Source organism: Lampris incognitus, chromosome 8, assembly GCF_029633865.1.
Source record: "Lampris incognitus isolate fLamInc1 chromosome 8, fLamInc1.hap2, whole genome shotgun sequence".
NCBI lineage: Eukaryota > Metazoa > Chordata > Actinopteri > Lampriformes > Lampridae > Lampris > Lampris incognitus.
This window is the reverse complement of record NC_079218.1, coordinates 56,068,122-56,089,824: the sequence shown is the minus strand read 5'-3', so window position 1 is coordinate 56,089,824 and position 21,703 is coordinate 56,068,122. Positions and strand designations below refer to the sequence as shown.

The following is a 21,703-nucleotide window of genomic DNA, read 5'->3' as shown; positions in this document are numbered from 1 at the left end:
TTAGAGCTAATTTCTGCAGTGTGGCAGCACTTACACACACACGGGTATGTCTGTCTTGTTTAGCATTTACACTGCGACCCACACATTCACCCCTGGACACTGTCTTGTTAGGACCACACTTCAACCAATGTAGCACTACTGTGCTTGCTCAAGGACACTTGATAAAAGTTGAGGGAGGCCAAGTGCTTGTCATTCATTTACCAAGGTCAGGTTTTCCAAGCGAGTCTGCTCAGGCGATTTGAACCTGAACAGAAGTTCCTGAGCAGGTTGAGGGTAAGATTTCGTCTCTTCCTGTCGCCCTCGCCGATTAGAAATAATGTGAAAACAAAATGGTGTTGGAAAAATGTGAATAAATTGCTTGCAGTAACTAGGTTTTACCACCAGGGAGAACTTCCAAGCTGCTAAAATGACTCAATGTCTTTAAGGGAAAATTCACAGATTTTCAACCTCATCTCTGTCTATCCTCAGCAGAGATAGCATATGAAAACACCTGCAGTGGTTCCCCGACAGTTTCTGTATCTGGCCAGAAGTAAAAGAATTGGATTTCTGCTGTCCGCCAACTGGCGTTTTGGTATCAAATCTCCACCCTAATTACGCCATTCAAAACGTCCTCTTTCTCTTGGCTGCGCTACATTTCCAACAGTGGAAATGACATCATACATTAGCACAGAGGGTTTTATGGACGCTGATAAAGAAGCTAGCGTGCACAGGGCTCCAGGGTGCCACCAAACATCTGTCAAGTCCGACTAAACATTTTCATTGGTCGCACCAGTACGCCTGAAATGTGGCAGGCGTGTATGTGTACAGCTTTATTTTTTCCCACCCACATTCTGCAAAGACATGGGCGTCCGGGTAGCGTTGCAGTCTATTCCATTGCCTACCAACACGAGGATCGCCGGTTTGAATCCCCGTGTTACCTCCGGCTTGGTCGGGCGTCCCTACAGACACAACTGGCCCTGTCTGCGGGTGGGAAGCCGGATGTGGGTATGTGTCCTGGTCGCTGCACTAGCGCCTCCTCTGGTCGGTTGGGGCAGTCCTCCCCGGATCAGCAGAGGGGGTGGAGCAGCGACCAGGACGGAGGAGTGGGGTAACTGGGGGAAAATCCAAAAAACATTCTGCGAGGACATCCTACTGCATCATACTCTGCCTCTGATTGGCCCTAAACCACCTCACTCCTCGCACCTAAACCAAACCAATCTAACCAACGAAGGCAACGAGTACTGGCCAATGAGAGGCAGAGTAGAGCGGGTCTTCAAGGAATGCAGACCGGAAAACCGTTTCAGCACCAGGCAGCGGCAAACCAAAGCAGTGAGGAATCAGACATGATAATAAAAATGAACACTGCTGACAATATAGCCAAAGAAGTGCTGCATTTTACTTAGTTTAAGCCCCAGATCATCCTTATGGAAAAGAACGGGTTAAATGTAAGCCCAGCCTGCAGCAACAGCACTGCCTGTGCCCAGTCCATTGGAGCGACCGCTGACACTTTGAAGAAAGAAAGAAAAAACACTCCTGTTCAGATTGTGGATTTGACAAAAAAGGTAACGCTTAAAATGCATTATTGTGGTGAAACATTTTGGGTGCACCTTAATTATCTGCTGCTGCACCTAAATGAAAAAGTTGGGCGCACCAGTGCAACCAATGTAAAGTTAGTCTGGAGCCCTGGTGCAGCAATGCATTCTGGTACATGTAGGTCCTGTGGGAAAGACTGTGAGCAGGGCAACACTGATATACACTGATTTACAAACACTGATTTCTCCACCAATATAGTACACCGAGGAACTTATTGCTTCAATCCACTACACTACCCATCAGTACTGATGGCACATTAACAAAACCACTGGCAAAATGTTCTTTAATGTTACTTCAAAGCTACAATCCTGGGGATTTCCATGCAAAGGATATGCTTATTATTATTTAGAGAAAAAATAAATAGCATTTAAATAAATTACATTTTATTTTTAATTTAAAACGTAAATTAAATTTAAATAAACGCATATTAGCATTTAGCAAACAGCAGTTTTAGAGTGCAATAACTGTGATGTGTTCAGGAACACCAATAATATAGATTATATTTTACACCGTGAATGTATTTCATGACAGAATCGCCTAGCAAGGGTCAAATCCAATTTTGAGATTTGAGTTTGGACGCGTTTCAGCCCTCTCACCCGTCGAGTTAAAGTGGCTGTCCATAAATGTTGTCGCGTTAAAAGATGGTCGTATTTGATGCCTTTTCCCGCTGGCATTTTCGGAGCAACAGCCATTCAACGTATTAGCGTTCTGGAATTGTTGCTCTATGTGCTATTTTTCCATTGGTGTCAGCCTCATCCGCCATTTCCACCAAGTATTCAAACAGAACAGAGCCCCTGCAGGAAATACCACAGGAGAAGAAGAAAAAGATGACGATGATGATGATGACGATAGTAGTAGCACTTGCATGTTGAATGCAGAAGAGAAAGTGATGGGCACTCAAGTATAAAGCTCAACCTTATCCAGCGTTTAATAAGGTTTATTAAATGTTTGCTATGTACTGATAACTTGTTCGATATTACGATGTCAGATGATCAGTCCTCTTTCTCCCACATACACACGTCACGCTACTGCTAGAGTATCGTGCCGGTGTTACACCAACATCTGTGACCGTTGGAACTTGTGACCTGCATGCCAACGCTTACAGCATCGATGCCCTTTCAAATGGAAGTGCGGGATTTGCGGTATGAAAAGGGACGAGTGAGGAAATTAAGGTTAGCAACTGTAATAGAAAGGCAGCCTTCACAATGCATCAGCATATAACATTCTAAAACTAACGAGACGTTTTTGATGTGGTTATTTCCCATGTTAAGAATGACCACAAGTCATTATTCGGACTATACAGCGTTACAGCGTATGCACTGGGGGCACAAAGCCGCACCAGCACCCAACTACATGGCACAGGAAACATATACCAAGGTTTCATGGAATATTGGACTTAAATTTGTCCAATAGCTGTGTCAAGACAGGAGAGCGAGGTACTTACAACAGGAAGAGGAGGTGGAGGAGGTGGAGGTGGAGGAGGAGGAGGAGGAGGAGGAGGAAGAGGAGGGGTCGCAGTCTTTTCCTTAGTTTTTGCCCCTGGTTTTCTGCCCCGGGGCAGTGGTTTCCGTCCCCTGATGCCCCTGGTCCTGGGAACTGCAGGGAATTGTGGGACTTTGAATTCTGGTCCTCCCACTCTCATGTGTTCTTCGTAGGGTAGCATCAACCTGAAATACAGGAGAGAAGACGGCTGAGTAAAGTCACGTTTATTTAAAAAACGTTTGTTTCACCGAGCTGTCCCAACACACTTTACATTACAGCAAGGAAGCACAACTCGAGAATTTATAAATAAACATCACGGTGACAAATCCAAAGAAACACTAACACAACAACAAAAATGACAATGGCAATAACCGTGACATAGGACTGGGTGATAGTGACCAAACCAAGCACTATACTGAACACCTCGATATTGACGAGGTGGTGATATTTTGGGGATGGCTATCGATGCTCAGCAGAAAATCATTTTTCAAAGGTTAAGCCTTCTTCAGGTGTCATGGGCTAAATCTACATATATGGAACAAACATGCTGTCATGTCAACCACAGTCTGCAGTGGGGGGGAGGGCGAGAGAGAGAGAGAGAAATGGGGGGGGGTGAGAGAGAGGGGGCCGAGAGAGCGGGGGGGACAAGAGGGAGAGAGGGTCAGGGAAAGGGTATTAAGAGAGGGGGGAGGGACGACAGAGGGAGAGAGAGAGAGAGAGAGAGAGAGAGGGGGACGAGGGAGAGCGAGAGAGGGAGAGGGAGAGAGAGTACATTTAAAAGTAATGTATGTATTTCTGCCTCACTGCTGACCTCTAGGGTTCAGTGATGGGAATAACAACTACAAATGAAAACAGTTCTGAAAAACAAATTGGGAAGGGGAAGAAGAAATGCTGCACACAGAAGCTTTCTAACCAGGTATGAAGGTTTACTGACCTTTCATAGTGCCGCCTTGTGCAGGTGGCTGCACTGGTGCTGCCCGGGCATCCACCCAACTCATTGTACACCACCTTCCATAGACGGTCTGATGTCACCTGCAACACAGATGCATGTCCAAAGACAGACAGGAAGATGGACAGACAGGAGGACGGACAGAGATACAGATGAGTGAGAAGACATGGGAAGACAGATGGAGACAGCTCAGTAGTTGTTGGTTCAAAGTGATGGCACTGTTTCCACAAACTTGACTGAATGTGTGCTCGTTTTTGTGTGTGTTACAACCGAGGACGAATTACTAGTACAAAGCGTCGGTTTCGTTTGTCTTCTTTTAACAAAACAGACCATTTTCTTAATATTGTGTGACAACATTCAGCGGCTCAAATTGCGGCAGTGTATTTGACACCACTGTGAGAACTACGGTTAATGACCCTGGAGGAGCTTCTACTGGTACAAATGGACAGACGTGTGAAAGTCATGTGATCATTTTATCGTTTGTGTGTGTAAATGTTGAGCCTGCGGTCCAAGTGCACATCTGTGAATCTGGTGTCTGCACCTATTGACCGCTTTCAGGTTGCCTGTCTGATTCTTTGTACGATAAAATTATTCTTTATCTGAAATAAATAAACTCGGATACTAAAGAAGATCCATCCATCCATCCATTAGCCAAACCGCTTATCCTGCTCTCTGGGATGCTGCAGCCTATCCCAGCAGTCAGCCGATCCACCTGACCTATATGTCTTTGGGCTGTGGGAGGAAACCGGAGCCCCCGGAGGAAACCCACCCAGACACGGGGAGAACATGCAAACTCCACACAGAGGATGACACGATATTTTTTACCAATAGGCTTTACTGACTTTTGATCGATCACTGATTTTTGTTAATATTGTAACGAATTCAGGGGCAGCCAGGAACCGCCGCACCCGGGACGCGAACCCGGGCCTCCCGCACCAAGGCGACTACGTTAACCAGTCGACTAAAGGGCCTGACCTGTTAGCCAAGGGCTAGCGAGTCTATTCGTCCGTGATCGTTACAGAGGCATGAGGGAGGTGGTATGCTGAAGCGTGGGGACGCACTTCCCGAAGGAGGGGGGTAGTGTAACGATCACGGATGAGTAGACGCGCTAGCCCTTGGCTAACGGGTCGGACCCTTTAGCTGACTGGTTAGCGCAGTCGCGTCCCAGCTGCGGCGGTTCCCGGCTGCCCCTTTGAATTCGCTACATTGGTGTCAGAAGTGGGAAGGTGAGACCGTGAGGCCATCGGAAGCCGGTATGCTGATGCGCGGGGACCCGCTCCCCGAAGGGGGGGGGGTTGTGTAACAATCAGAGATGACTAGTATACACAGGATTTCATGTCCAGGTGTCCCATGGGAGCAAAACCCAACACTGTGTGGGCGAGTATTACTCTGCCCTCACAACTGCGTCACACTGCATAGCTAGGCAGCTAACACAAAACTCAGCAGGCTGTACTTCATGTTGAGCAGGACTTACTGAAGCTTTGGTTGTAAAACTGTCAACACAAACACAGGAATACATGACACAGTACACAGTTAAACTGAAACATGTGCAACGATACTGCAACTTTCTTCTCCACAGGTTTCCAAAATGAGGTAAGAGCTAGTCTACGTAAGTTATACAGACCAAGTAAAATAATGTGCTACATCATAAAGCAACCTATGCTAGCTATTAGTTTAGCCTGCTTAGGCGATTAATTAGCTTGACGCATCAAACGACAACAGAATCCATGTGATATCTAAATCAAATTTTTTTTCCTCTGATTATAAAATCCAATGTGATATTGAAAGATTTTAGCATGTTGGAACTTCCTGTTAAAGCTTACTGAGATGAGCACTCACCTTTTCATAACCGCCAAGTCGTCTGACCACCGAGTACATGAGGAAGAGGTTAACTGCAAAACAGAAACAATGTTACTACTGCTACTAATAACCTTGATTTCTATAGAACTTCTTGTTACAACGTGTTTTACACCACATTGAATGATGGATTCTCAGTTTATAAAAGGTAAATCTATATGAATAAATCCAGACGGGCCATTAACTATCTTAAAACATCAGTAAAACCTTCATGGACCCAGAAGAGTCAACGTAGAGAAGATGAGGCGGAATAAGATCCGGTCTATTGGGTCTAGTTGAGGCAACAGAATAGTTTTACATTAAAGCAGTGGCGTAAACATCACATGAGGTTTTCCTCTAAACGAATCAAAGCTCTTAATGGATCGGCGGCACCTCGCTGGCTCAGCCTGAACGGGTTTCTGTGGGCAGAACACACGTTTTCACTTCTTTACTCTTATGGCTCTTCAACTTTTACCAACAAAGAAGAACAGGAAAGACTTTTTTACAGCTTCAATCATGACATCACGAGTCAGTTTTAAAAGTGGCTCGACATCACTTCCTGTAACACGAACCGACCACAAAGGACCGCTTTTAAAACGTGGCTGTCTGAACGACCCCCACCCGCCCACTCTTCATTTAAACCCTCAAAGAACGGAGTCTGTAAAAAGCCTCATTAACTTGTTCCAGCACTCACACAGTACAAACACTTCGAAGTAGTCAAACATTTGATTATAACAGTATTTATAATAATCTACCATTTATAACAATGTATGAAGGTGTAATTTGTACGACTAGAATGTATTTGTGTACAATCCACCCCGTGTTGAGGCATCAGCTAGCCGCTAACAAACCCGAGAACTTAACCACACTCGCAAGTTCGGTTTCTGTCTCAGCAGATTTAATGTGCCGTGCTTTCACATCACTAACATGTGTGTGTGTGTGTGGGAGGGGGGGGGGAAGCAACTCACAACTGCAAAGCATTAAAAAATTACATAGTGCATGGTAGCATACCACACACACACACACACACACACACACACACACACACACACACACACACACACACAAACAGGAAATGGACAATAAGGATGTCTTTGATACAAGATGGATCAAGTTCAGCAGGAAGCTATGGTTCCTGTAAACTGTGTGTGTGTGTGTGTGTGTGTGTGTGTGTGTGTGTGTGTGTGTGTGTGTGTGTGTGTGTGTGTATGTGTGTGTGTGTGTGCACATGTCTCACTTTTCTTGAAGCCAAGGTTGGGCACCTTGTTGATGGGCGAGCCGTGGCTCTCCATGAAGGAGTACAGCTGATCCAGGAACAGTCGCTCCTCGGGATGTGGTAACCAGCTCTCCTCGCAGCCCATCTCCACACTGCCCATCACGTTCTCCTGGGGAGGAAGGCCCACGTCAGAACCTCACAACTCAATTCATTAAGGGAGAAACTCTGGTTTATTTTACACCCTAGGTCTTATTTCCGTAGTGTTTTCCATCATACATGTCAGTTATGATGTCGTTTTATTCACTGTCTTCACTCGGTAGATGTTGGACATGGACCGCCGCTGGACTCCGCTTTACAGTGGTCTCTTATGGGACAAGTGAACAGGACTGCTTAAACAACAACCCCCCCTAGTGTCTCAGTCACAGTGTGTCCATGACTGTCCAGCGGCACGGTGGCACAGTGGTTAGCACTGTCGCCTCACGGCGAGAAGGTCCTGGGTTCAAACCCCGGGGTAGTCCGACCTTGGGGGTCATTCCAGGTCGTCCTCTGTGTGGAGCTTGCATATTCTCCCCATGTCTGCGGTGGGTTTTCTCCGGGGGTCCGGTTTCCTCCCACCAACAGAAAGACATGCGTGTTAGGGTTAACACTCCTGTCTGTGCCCCTGACCGAGGCCTGGCAGGACCAGCTGGAGTTGGTCTCTGGGTGCTGCACAGCTGCTGCCGCGGGCGGGGTTAAATGCAGAGCATCAATTTCCCCGCGGGATCAAATGATGAAATCACTATCTATGACTTGTCTATGGCGCTGGCCAGCTAGTTCAAGCTGGTCCCCACTACCTACGGTAAGTAGAGGCTGCTACTTCCTGCAGCTGAACCAGGAAGTAGATCAGCAGTGTCCTCCACCACTGATCATATGGGACATCTCGCATCATAACTTTTAACCTTCACTTCCAAATACCTGGTCTAGATAATTGGGTTGAACTGGACTTGCTGAAGCACGTCTGGCACTGTTCAGGTGTCCCATAAGACACCGCTGTGAAGCTGAGTCCGGCGGTGGTCCATGTCCAACATCCACTGAATGAACCCGGTGAGTAAAATGACATCATAGCTGATATGCATGATGGAAATAACTATGAAAATAAAGACAGGTTGTAATAACACGGAAATACCCTTTAATTAATGACCTACACGCATGAGGTAAATGTTAATTTCCCCTAAGTTTAGTCAATATGGACGATGACAATTTGTAAGCTTCTGAAAAACAGCAAAGGAAATGTATTGAGAAAAGGACGAGGCAGTAAGTTGTCTGGGACAGCACTGTTATAACACGGACACGCTGGAGAGTCCGTCTCCTTCCTGGCACACGGATTCAAACCTTCATTCGTTCGATCCAGGACTCGGACGGGCTGGGAGTCGGCGACTCTTTGCTGTCTCTGCCTCTTTTCTTGCGAGGTCGGCCCCTCAAACTGAGGGACGGACATCCTGGGGAAGAAAAAAACATAAAATAAATGAAAGGACAACTATAAATAAGCCGCTGAAACACATGTACCAGCAAGTACAGCAGCTCGAAAGGCCTCTCGAATCTGTATTTGTGTTTCAACAGGATTTGTTACAACTAGATTTAAATGGACACTTGAGAAATATAAGGGACAGGTAGCTCAACTAAATAACTAAGACTAATAACTAATGTTATGATGCCATGTTATTTTGGATGAGACAAGACAGTGTCGAAATAAGACTGTGGTCGACAACCCAGAACATCTTCCTCTTGGTTTGTGTGTATTAACCAAATAAGAGAGAAGGTTTAGTCGTTATTAGAAAATATAATTATCAACGTCACTAAAAATCACATGACGCGGTTACTGTTTTAATTTCAGAAGACCAGAAAATATTTTTAAGTTATAATGGCGCTCAACTCCTATAGAGGGCCTCAGACTGCCGGAGCCGGCCAGCAGGTGGCAACTGTCTTTTCCACTGACTGATACACACACACATATATATATACATATACACCATGTATATATATTTTTTCTTTTTTATACCATATATATATATATATATATATTATTGACTTGATTATTGACAGCTGAGGATTACTTATGGCATGAAACAGGATTGTACTGTCTCGTAAAGAATTTACTTGACTCACTGGATTATATATATATATATATATATATATATATATATATATATATATATATATATATATATATATATATATATATATATATATATATATATTTATATATAGCATTTTTTTCGGAAACCGTCAATGGTGTTGATACGAGTGCCCAGCTAGTGAGTGGCGGAATATCAGTATAGATGTAGGAAAAAAAACTTTTCATTAGCAGCTGATGAGTGTGCGACGCATGAAACAAGCTTGTACTGCTGTGTATTAAAAGTTTTTTCCTACATCTATATTGATTATATATATATATATATATATATATATATATATATATATATATATATACACACACACACACACACACACACACACACACACATATATGTCATGAATCCCTGATAGAAATACGGCAGTTGTGTTGCAGTGCTGGAGGAAGGGAGACCACTTACTGAACTGGGACCAGAGGCTGGTGCTGCTCTCCAGGGTTGGGTGGTGGAAGGTGTCCCTGCAGTACATCACCTGGGTGTGGGCCAGAGACACCTTGATGCCCCCAAGGGCCAACAAATGGGGGTCCTGGAGCCCTGGCCCCCCGGCGCCATCCTGAATTCGTCTCTGCATGGACCGGAAGCGGCAGTACTGGGGGTAGCTCAGCACCTTGACCCCCTGACACACTGCTGGACCATCTGACAGAACCAGAGAGGAGGCTGAGTTAACCTAAACCCCGCTCTGCACCGATACCAGTATCCATGCCACCATTCTGGCAACAGTGGCCCAGTGGTCAGCACTGTTCCTCTCAGCGAGAAGGTCCTGGGTTCGAACCCCAGGCCATCCCTGGTCCTTTCTGTGTGGAGTCTGCATGTTCCCTCCATGTCTGGGTGTTTCCTGCGGGCGCTCCGGTTTCCTCCCACCACCAAAAAGACATGCATGTTAGGGTTAACACTCCTGCCCGTGCCCCTAAGCAAGGCAAGGGAAAGAAGAAGTGGAGTTGGCCCCCGGGCGCTGCAGCTGCCCACAGCTCCCACACAACAGGATGGGTTAAACGCAGAGAACACAACCCTTGTAACCGTAGAGCGACAAAATAACGTGTCTTTCTTCCCTCTTTCCCATCATCCTTCTTCATTCACATCTACCGACTTAAATCCATCCATCCGTCCGCTGACTTCTATGCCACTGTCACAAAAACCACCCGAGGCTCTCCTGTGATGGACGGACGCCGTAAGTGACAGCTCACATGACTTTGGGGGAAGAAGAAGGGCTGTGTTCACGCATGAGATAAAGAAACAATGCCGTGTTTCAGTGTGCGCCTCAAAACAGACAAAATACAAAGTGAAACCACGACTTCTGGGAAACGGACCGGAACGCTGACGGTGTCGTCCTCCCACCGACGTCACACTGCCACCAAAATGGATGAGTTGACACGTCAAAGCAAATTAAGTTACCCGGTGTCGCTTTTACAGCCGCTTAACCACACTTAACCAAAAGCAGCTTCAGAAAAACCATCCGATGGGTTGAAGACACAACCCTACGATTCACAGGTATACAGAAGGGGTTTACTCTTCTTTGTTGGTTGCTATGACTCGTGGGAAGAACCGGGTGGCTGGATGTCACGGCCCGTTAGGTGGAATGGACGGGTAGGTTAACAGCTCAGGTGCAGAGCGAGGCAGGTAGGACCACGTGCTCAACCTGCAGCTTCACTCCTGAAAAACTGCCACAGGCGGGTTTTGTCAGGAGGAACAAGTCTTACTCCAGCAGAATCAGAACCACCCGTCAAACACTCCCGAACAGCCACTCATATCTTCATTCACCACCGATATGGGAAAGAACAGTAAAAACCGAAAGAAAAAACAAAACAAAACAGCAACCCGGAACAGTCACAACCATAAAATAACTAATTTTATGTATAAAGTGAGTTTCATTAGAAACTTCAAATGTGATAAATTGAAAAAAAACACATAAGAGTGGATTCATTATTCTAGTTATTAATGTGTGGATGTATTAAGACAGACTTCTAGCAGCCTTCATGTGTGCCGTTTAAATTAATCTGAGAGTCTGCTGGTGAAATCCCCCCCAAAATGCAGTATAAATATTACTACCATCAGCACCACCGCCACGTCCAGGCACCTCGTGTTTGGTTATTTATTACACCCCCCCCTCCCCTCTTTTTCTCCCCAATTGTACTTGGCTAATTACCCCACTCTTCCGAGCCGTACATGTGGAGTCACCAGCCGCTTCTTTTCACCTGACAGTGAGGAGTTTCACCAGGGGGGTGTATCGCATGGGAGGATCACACTATTCCCCCCCAGCCCCCCCCCCCCCAAACAGGCACCCCTACCGACCAGAGGAGGCGCTAGTGCGGTGACCAGAACACATACCCACATCCGGCTTCCCACCCGCAGACACGGCCAGTTGTGTCTGCAGGGACGCCCGACCCTGCCGGAGGTAACATGGGGATTCGAACCGGCGATCCCCGTGTTGGCAGGCAACGGAATAGCCACCATGATTCCCGGAGGCCCCCGAGCTGGTGTTTTGAAGACTTGTAGATGAACCAGTAAAGCTGTTCAGGACATTCCCTTTAATGATCATATTTTACTTCTGTCTGCTCATCACACCTCAGATGAACCCCTCGTCCCAGATGGGTTCATCTGAGAAACAACAAAAACATCGTCACCGGAACCTTCTCTATCGGCGACCACTTATTCAACAGACACATGACCGCGCTCATCAACTGGTCACACGTCTCATGGGCCATTATAACATGTGCTGTGGTCCGGCACAAGCAGATGTAACAGTAGACGTTGACCATGGCATCGTTGCTGTTGGTGTTTTACGCTGACACCATTTTGTGGAATGACACAGAGCCTTCACAGAGTCTTCACCCCCCTTGACCTTTTTCACTGCGTTTCACTTCCAGATTTTTAATGCCTTGAACTGTTTGTCCTCCCAGCACTAACACGGCGAATTCCGGCATATTTACGTCGCGAAACAATATCTTTCATTCAGGAACATTTGCTTCTGAAAAATGAAAGACTTGAATTCATGTACAGCAGCATTCATTCAGGGTTTGAAACCCACACAAGTGGACCACGCTGACATATTCAGTGTAATCTCTTAAGAAAACTGGTACACCCCGGCCAATTTATAGTGTTAATCCAACGAGGTGAATCTCTATCAAACAAGTAATTCAGTACAATTTCACAATTATAAAGTCAGCCAGTTGGTATTATGATTTTGACATTACAAAGAATTATATCTCCAACAACAGAAAAAAATCAACTAAACCACAGGGTAACGTGCATGGATAAGTAGACACGGATGTATGGGAAACTGTAACGCTGGATAAACAACCCGGATGTATGGGAAACTGTAACGCTGGATAAACAACCCGGATGTACTGTAACGCTGGATAAACAACCCGGATGTATGGGAAACTGTAACGCTGGATAAACAAACCGGATGTACTGTAACGCTGGATAAACAACCCGGATGTATGGGAAACTGTAACGCTGGATAAACAACCCGGATGTACTGTAACGCTGGATAAACAACCCGGAAGTATGGGAAACTGTAACGCTGGATAAACAACCCGGATGTATGGGAAACTGTAACGCTGGATAAACAACCCGGATGTACTGTAACGCTGGATAAACAACCCGGAAGTATGGGCAACTGTAACGCTGGATAAACAACCCGGATGTACTGTAACGCTGGATAAACTAATGGGAAATGGGAAACTAATGCTGGCTAAACAAAATGGCTGCCGTGAACGGAACGCTGCCGTTACGTTTAGGCGACACAGAAACCCCCAGAGCCAGTTTGAATTTACAGAACGTTTTCTTTTTAAACGCGGGTCAGCAGGAAAGGGGGTGGGAAGCAGAGGGATAACAAAGCAGCTCTCACCTTCCGTCTGGTCTGTCCGCAGCTCGGCGGTCGTGTCTGCGGCGTTAGCGTTAGCATTAGCATTGTGAGGCGCTTTATGCAGGCCGTTGGCTCCAGCAGGTCGCTTGTGGCTGCTGCTTCTCCAACCGGCAGGTTTCGAGCAGGACCACCTGACCAGGTCCTCCACCCTGACCACGATCTTCTTGGACACTGCCAAGACCTCATCCTGAGAAAGGACAGACCCAGATTATACAGAGATTCATCCCTAAAAGACTCACCTCTCCATGAACTGGGATGTAAGTATGAGGACTAAGAGCGCGAGCCTCCGCGCTGTGCGTCCCATTCCGTTGACACTTCTCTAGCGTGTTTCTGCAGCACCTTAGCTCTGGGCAGTATTGTCCTTTATTGTCTTACAGCGGTGTTGTAGCTGGATGATATTCAGATATTTGTGATATTGTAGAGGAGCTCAAGCAGGAGTAGTGACAACTTTCTCTTTCGGCTACACAACGTGCACCATTTATTCCTTCCACCATTACAACAAAAAACCCGCGCAGCGGAAGTGTGTCACTGTAAACCCGAACCGAGGAAACAGCAGCTGTAAACTAACGTTCCTACCAGCTCAATAAGGGGAATTATGTAGCCCCATAACCACTACAATATTGTGATACAAATTTTGTTGTCTAAAGTAATACAAATTAGAATCTATGACCTGATGTTTCTAGGGCCGGACCCGAGTATTCGGATAACCGTTCGTTTGGTAGGTATTCGGTTTTCAATTTTGGGATTCGGGTATTCGGTATTTTATTATTTTTTTCTCATTCGGCGAAGTGCAACATACATTTTGTCTGCCCATTATTGTACTATATTTATACTTTTTAATTGCGCTGTTAAAATGCGGAAATATATACTGTCTCGGCTGCGGCGCCTGACATCCCACTCTCTCACGGTAGTGACGTCACGCTTCAGTTCAGCTTGGCAAGACAAAATGGCGAAGACCTCAGCTGTGTGGCGACACTTTAAATTGCGCGATGACAAGGAAGTGTGTGCCAACTATGTGTTTTCTTGTATCCGTTCGACTCTTGTTGGGTCCAGGTTGTAAGACGTTATAGACTTAGGCTAACAGCTGACGAAATGTGGAACTGGAGTTGGCCCCGCCCACTGCTCCTAGTGTATAGGAAGGGTTAAATGGAATGTGGAACTGGAGTTGGCCCCTCCCACTGCTCCTAGTGTATAGGAAGGGTTAAATGGAATGTGGAACTGGAGTTGGCTCCGCCCACTGCTCCTAGTGTATAGGAAGGGTTTAATGGAAAGGAACTGGAGTTGGCTCCGCCCACTGCTCCTAGTGTATAGGAAGGGTTAAATGGAATGTGGAACTGGAGTTGGCTCCGCCCACTGCTCCTAGTGTATAGGAAGGGTTAAATGGAATGTGGAACTGGAGCTGGCCCCGCCCACTACTCCTAGTGTATAGGAAGGGTTAAATGGAATGTGGAACTGGAGTTGGCCCCGCCCACTGCTCCTAGTGTATAGGAAGGGTTAAATTGAATGTGGAACTGGAGTTGGCCCCTCCCACTGCTCCTAGTGTATAGGAAGGGTTAAATTGAATGTGGAACTGGAGTTGGCCCCGCCCACTGCTCCTAGTGTATAGGAAGGGTTAAATGGAATGTGGAACTGGAGTTGGCCCCGCCCACTGCTCCTAGTGTATAGGAAGGGTTAAATGTAATGTGGAACTGGAGTTGGCCCCGCCCACTGCTCCTAGTGTATAGGAAGGGTTAAATGTAGAGGACAAGTTTCATTTCAACGTATGCGAGCAGTGAGAAAGAACAAAGAAATTATAAATAAATATAAATCTTGAAAATGTAAATCTCAAATCTTAACTTTGTCGGAGCTAGTACGCTGTTTCTGCACTCCTGTTTCACAGCGCTTTCTCAGGCATTGTCTCGGGTTTGGAGCCTATTGTAATGAGCATTTATGTAGATCTATATTATCCATGATAAGAAAAGATTGTCACAAACTGTTATGTCACAAAAAGTGCACAGATAGGACCTCATTCAACCAAATGCCACGGGATTACAAACATGCATCCTGCATAAAACCCACCAAATCTTCTGGAAAATTTGTTTTTTTTTTATTAACAATTAACAATACAAACAACAATACTGTCGAATCCTTAACGAAAGACACGAGTTGCAGTGCTATGCCGTCCATTTCAGCTGAGAATGGTGAAATGTCTGACTGAGTGCCTACTTCCTGAGTCTTGAGTCCCCCCCCCCCCCCAATCTACCAACCGAAGCTTCAAATATTCAGTGTTCAAGCACCGGAGCCCCCCCCCAACAACAAAAAAAATAAAATAAAAAAGGTAATCGGGACAGCCCTAAAAATCTCTTCCAAAACGAGGTGTGAAATACCTGAAAAGTATAATATCAACTGATATTAAACTTAGTAGCGTGCTGCCAGGACGACCCGATCTCGGAGAAGCAGCTGATAATGAGAGGATATTATACTTTACATTACATTACCAAACAGCTCAATGCGATGAACCTCAGTAGGATTCTTAAAGTTGGTATTTTTGCATATGTAAGCAAATATTGTGATGCATATCAGCGTTGTGTAAATTTTGCATACCTCCAGCACTACCATGGATCAATCAATCAATCAAGTTGCATTTTATACAGTGCTTTTCTAGCTGCAACAGCCAGTCAAAAGCGCCATATTGTCATTATGAATATACCTCAATATCTCAGCCCGACATTACTACTGGTTTACTCTGACTACTAGGAATCTGAATCTGGAAATCGAAACCTCAGCTTGGGAATGCCGGTGCCATATTCTTCACATGGACTCATTACCTTCACATTCATGTTCCAATATGTGGAGTGTCTGTGTCACAGAAACTTGCATGCATAAATTCCCATGTAAAATACAGGAAAACCTGCTCATCCACTCGATAATATCCAAAAAGCATCTGAAATTCAAGTAAGAGCTTGAAGAAGCCATGTATGAAGGACACACTGAGGTGATTATATACATACCACACACCACACACACACACACACACACACATATATAGTATAAGGGGAATCAGTTTTTGCATAGTCAAGGCACATGAGCAAGGCCAGGTTAATGTTAATGGTTAGCGGTAGTTTAGCGGGTCCAGAATAAAAAGTACAGTTTGTTTATTGATTTCTAGAAAGTATTTGTAGGGATTTTTATTGATGGTCAACGACAAAAAGAACAACTGAACTTTTTTATCGTTCCAAAACGAGGCAAAAGCTAAGCGCACGTCTTGATCCTCTACCTTATTGTATACATCCTCCACACTGAATTCGTGCCCTCTATGTCCTTCTGATTTACTGAACAAAGCAAGTTTTGAAAAGCAACCATCTAGTTCCTTCTAAACGGAATAGTTGGTGTTTTGAAAAAGACAACCCACAGTCGAATCCACTTGGCCTTTAAAGAGAAGTCAGATGTGTGGGGTCGCCTCCTCCCAGCCTGCCGCCTCGCTAGCACAGTAATAATACATACATCAGCTCTCGCTTCCTTCCTGGCTGGGCTCAAAGTGGCTTTGAGACTCCAGCATGAAAGTGTGCGGCACTGAGTTATGGCCCTGCTAGCTGCACAGGGACACGAGCTAGCGAGTCCTCCTCCCATTCCAGTTTGTCGGCTGTGCCTCACGGCTCCAGGCAGAAAACAGCCGGCGCCTCCTCCCCCTCCTCCTCCCTGTGAGGCCCCGACACTTTTCAATCAGGAACCTTAAAATGCCCCACCGCAGACTGAGACTACAGCCATTCATCTTTTCACTTTACTGAGGCAGTAAAAACCAAATCCACTGGTGGCAACTTGTCCGCACTTGCTCCTTATTCGATTTTGGCAGTTTATGTATAGTCAGCAATAAAATGCTGATTTTCCCATAACCAAATCAGCATGATCTCATCTCATGGTTCTGTCTGTATGCGTTGTTACAACCTCGGATCGTTCAGGGGGAGTTGGACATTTGAACCCGGAGAGAGCTTTCTGACTTGTCTCGTCACAGAGAATATAGCAATGCGTTAACGCTGGCTATCGGGATCATTGCTGCAGGACCAGATGTTGACCAGTAAAAATGGAAAAAACGTTTTACGAGTTGATATCAAAATGTATTTTCTAGAAGATGCCATCTGCAGACTAGCCTCTATGGTGCGGTCTAGCATTTGATAACCCGTGGGTGGCCATTTTATGGAGAGAAAAAAAGAAAAAGAATTAATCATATCATATTTTGGAAAATAATTCATATATATTCAAATGAACTTACACACTGATGAGCCAAAACATTATGACCACCTGCCTAAAATGTTGGTGGTCCTCCATTTGTCAAGTCAAGTCCATTTTATTTGTATTGGCCAATATCACAAATTACAAATTTGACTCAAGGGGCTTTGCAGCAACACAACATCCTGTCCTTAGACCCTCACATCGGATAAGGAACAACTCCCTAAAAAAACACCTTTAAACAGGGAGAAAAAATAGGAAGAAACCTCAGGGAGAACAACAGTGCCATGTGCCACCGAAACGGTGCCGGCCCGCTGAGGCATGGACTCCACAAGACCTCTGAAGGTGTCCTGTGGTATCTGGTGCCAAAACATTAGCAGCAGTTCCTTCAAGTCCTGTAAGTTGCGAGGTGAGGCCGCAGTGGCTTGGACTTATCGGTCCAGCACATCCAACAGATGCTTAATGAGATTGAGATCTGGGGAATTAATTTGGAGGCCAAGGCAACACCTTGAACACTTCATCATGGTCCTCAAACCATTCCTGAGCAATGTGCCCAGTGTAGCAGGGAGCATTACCCTGCTGAGAGAGGCCACTGCCATCAGGGAATACCACTGCCAGGAAGGGGTGCACCAGGTCTGCAACGATATTTAGGGAGGTAGCACATGCCAGATTGGCATCCACATGAATGGCCGGACCCAGGGTTTCCCAGCAGAACACTGCCCAGAGCATCTCACTCCCTCCACTGGCTTGACATCTTCCCACAGTGCATCCTGGTACCATCACTTCCCAGGTAAAGGATGCACACGTACACAGCCATCCATGTGAGGTAAAAGAAAACGGGACTCTTCAGACCAGGCGACCTTCTTCCACTGCTCCATGGTCCAGTTCCAACGTTGTAGGCCGTTTCAGGAATCAGGAACAATTTATTGTCATTTCTTAGACTTACTTGCATACACAAAGAAATACAATTTCGTTTACCCCAGCCCACAGCAGTGTAACACAATAAAACATGCATCCAAGATGTCTTTTTCGACAGCGGACGGGGGTCATCATGGGCACTCTAGCCGGTCTGCAGCTATACAGCCCCATACGTAGCAGGCAGGGTGTGATGCACTGTGTGTTGTTAACATTTTGTGTCACTTTTGCCCCAGTAGACCTTCCGTCGGTTTGGACCAGACCAGATATCCTTCGTTGCCCTCGCACATCAATGGCTCATCGATGGGACAAACCACAAACCACCCTGTCGCTGGTTTGTGGTTTGTCCGTCCTCGGACCGGTGTCAGTAGGTACTCACCACTGCTGACCGGGAGCACCCCACAAGCCCAGTCGTCCGGCCATAACAATTTGGGCCTTGTCACAGTCGCTCAGGTCTTTACTCCATCCCATTTCTCCTGCATCCAACACGCTGAGAACTGGTTGCTTACCATCTGATCTACCCAGACCTTGACATGCGCCCTTGTTTGGACACAATCAATGTTATTTGGTTCACCTGTGAGTGGTCATAATGTTTTGGCTCATCAATGCATGAATAAATTGTCTCATGTGAAAGCTCTCAGCAGGATATACAGTTTGATTTTTCTTGTCTGACAATGAAAGTTTCAGTGAAATCAAGTTTGAAATGATGAAAATCTGGTTTCAGCCGAGACGTACCATCGACATGCATGTGTCTTACAGCAGGACACGTCTGGTGGGCACTTGCAAGCTTGCCCTGAAGCATGTTGACATGTGGAGACTGATCCAGTATCTGTTTGTGAATCTTTTCAAAAATACTTTTCAGAGTTCTGAGCGTATTGAGACATATCGAGGGACGCAAATTCCCATTTGTTGTCTTTTCTACTTCCAGCCTCCAGCAATTCCCACTGCGTGTAGCACTAAGTTAAAGCTACAGGTCCAGCCACTGACACAAGCCAGGCTGCCCAGCGAAGCAGCTGCAGCCCCGCAGGTTGGACCTGAGCCACCGTGTGCTCGAAAGGCAGCTCTTCAATAGTCAGGTGAAAGAAGCGGCTGGAGACTCCACATGTATCGGAGGAGGCATGTGGTAGTCTGCACCCCACCCCACCCCCCGGATCAGCAGAGGGGGGTGGAGCAGCGACCGGGACGGCTCGGAAGTGTGGGGTAGTTGGACGGCTACAATTGGGGAGAAAAAGGGAGATTTTAAAAAACAAGTTTGTACCAATGACCTTGCTCTCCTGCACGGGGATGGGCTCCGAAACCCGGTGTTAAATCATTAAGGACCGCAGCTTATCCATATAAGCTCCAACATTAACGGTTCTGCTACTGGCATTGGGGACATTAGCAAAATAAATGACCTATTTATTTTGGCTACATGAACGTTACCTTGCAACTCTGATCGCACTGAACTCCATTTGTAATCAGCAGTCAGAGTAAGACACGTGTCCATGATACGTTTTCACTAGTCCCAGTCCAGGAGAGAGACCTCTCTCTGAGCCTGCTGGATGTGAGCCGAGGGGCAGGGCCAGCTCTCTCTCTCTCTCTCCCTCTCCCTCTCTCTCTCTCTCTCTCTCTCTCGCTCTGTCTCACACAGCCTCCTCACCCACCTTGCCATGCTCCCTGGTCCGGCCCTTGGGCGTGTCCTCTGGCAGGAAGTAGAGTCTGGAGCTGGCCAGCAGCTGGTGCTGAGCCTGGTCCTCCCACAGTAAAGTCAACTGGGGAGAAGAAAAGCACAGAATTAAGAGAAGAAAAAGTAGGCCCAGATATAACCTTTTTAAAAACGACTCTCTGCTCGCAGCATTTCCCCTCAGCTTTAACGTTAGTCCCACTGAAGACAAGCCTCCTCCTGGACACACAAGATACACCGCTGCCATCTTGGCAGAAAACACCTCGCCCCTACCACACACTGTGAGATCCTCTACCGACCCCCGGCCTCTGCCTTTAACCATCCCAGCTCGCCTTGCCATGCCTTGCTCAGGGGCACAGACAGGGGTATTAACCCTCACATGCGTGTCTTTGTGATGGTGGGGGAGACCGAGGCACCCGGAGAAAACCCACCGTAGACACGGGCAGGACATGCAAACTTCACACAGAAGGACGACCCCCCAAGGTTGGACAACCCCAGGGTTCGAACCCGGGACCTTCCTGCTGTGAGGCGACAGCGCTAACCACTGCGCCACTGTGTCGCCCTTACGCGACATCGGCCCTGTAAGTTCGGCGTTAGATGATGGCATATTTATATTTGCGGACGTAGCAACAACTAATTCTTGATTCCTGAACAGATGTGTACATGTTGCAAATGAAGCCGATCGTGAAAATCAACCACGAACACACTTTGTGTTGGAAAGCCAACACAAAAACAACACGCATAACATCTTAAGGCCTTCCCTCCTTATCGGCACGTTGTTGTTTCAGCGCGCTTACTGGCGTCCCTCAAGTCGCTCGTGACAAAACGGTTTGGACGCTAAGGAGGTTCTGATAAGCAAACCACACGACGTATAACAAACCCCGTCACCCTGGCAATGCTCGCATCAGGACCCAAAGCGTTCAGCACACTTTCGGGGAGCAGTTTGTTGTTTTACACACACCCTGGCTTGGGACAGAGTTTATTTCGTATCGGAGCAGCACTTTGTCCTGCTGATCCTCCCAAGCAGCCAGTAAACCCGCAACCAAACCGGGCCCGGTCTGCAAAACCAGCCGGACTCATTATGTGTGTGTGGGAATGAAAGACTGAGAATAAAGATGATAACAACAACAACAACAACAACAATAACAATAATGCATTCTATTCATGTAGTGCTTTTCAGAATACTCTTCGCTTCCCATATGACAGAAGAAAACATAAAAGCAACATAACTAAAGCCTGAAACACACAACATGAACCACGTCAGCAGCCGCTGGGAAAAGGCGAGTTGTGGTTGGTGATCTGAATGTGGACAGAACACAGTTCACCTTAGCTGCTCACTGGTTTCACCGCCTTAACAAGCCGTTTCCGGGTGTTTTCGTGGCCGTTAGCACGAGCTAGCTGTATTTTGAAGACGTATGCAAATGAATCCGCCCCTCACTTCTGCCCCGAGAGCCTCGTGAACTTGAAAACTGACTGAAAGAGCAAGCAGGGACCAATGGAGACTCCCGGCTTGCAAAGAACTCCCCTGATTGGCTGAAGAGGAGCAGGTACGGAGGAGATTTTCGGTCAGAGGTGACAGCGCCTGTAGGGAGGCTACAGGGCCGGGTTTATGCCTCAGGGGATCTACTCACTTGGTAGCTGTCGGGATGTAGGAAGAGCTTGACCCAATATCATAAGCTGGGTAGGGATGTACCAATGCCAGTGTTGGGTATGGGGCCGATGCTGTGCTCATGAACTCATACTCGTACTGGTAAAACTACTCCAACACAACCGCGTCCAACACAGTTCCCCAGCAGTTCCCCAACACACTAGACAGTTCAAGAGG

General features: G+C 46.5%; 1 protein-coding gene across 1 annotated transcript in view; it reads right to left on the bottom strand.

Moving 5' to 3' along the window:
• zgc:77151 (uncharacterized protein LOC337153 homolog) overlaps positions 1 to 21,703 on the bottom strand; it is a 46,565-nt gene that overhangs the window by 3,375 nt on the left and 21,487 nt on the right. The window contains exons 3-10 of the mRNA XM_056284361.1: positions 19,859 to 19,966; positions 13,077 to 13,281; positions 9,629 to 9,850; positions 8,427 to 8,533; positions 7,077 to 7,224; positions 5,843 to 5,895; positions 3,989 to 4,086; positions 3,110 to 3,239 (exon numbers count right to left, since the gene is read on the bottom strand). Of these exons, the coding sequence (XP_056140336.1) occupies positions 3,110 to 3,239; positions 3,989 to 4,086; positions 5,843 to 5,895; positions 7,077 to 7,224; positions 8,427 to 8,533; positions 9,629 to 9,850; positions 13,077 to 13,281; positions 19,859 to 19,966 (1,071 nt within the window). The remainder of the gene's footprint in view (positions 1 to 3,109; positions 3,240 to 3,988; positions 4,087 to 5,842; positions 5,896 to 7,076; positions 7,225 to 8,426; positions 8,534 to 9,628; positions 9,851 to 13,076; positions 13,282 to 19,858; positions 19,967 to 21,703) is intronic.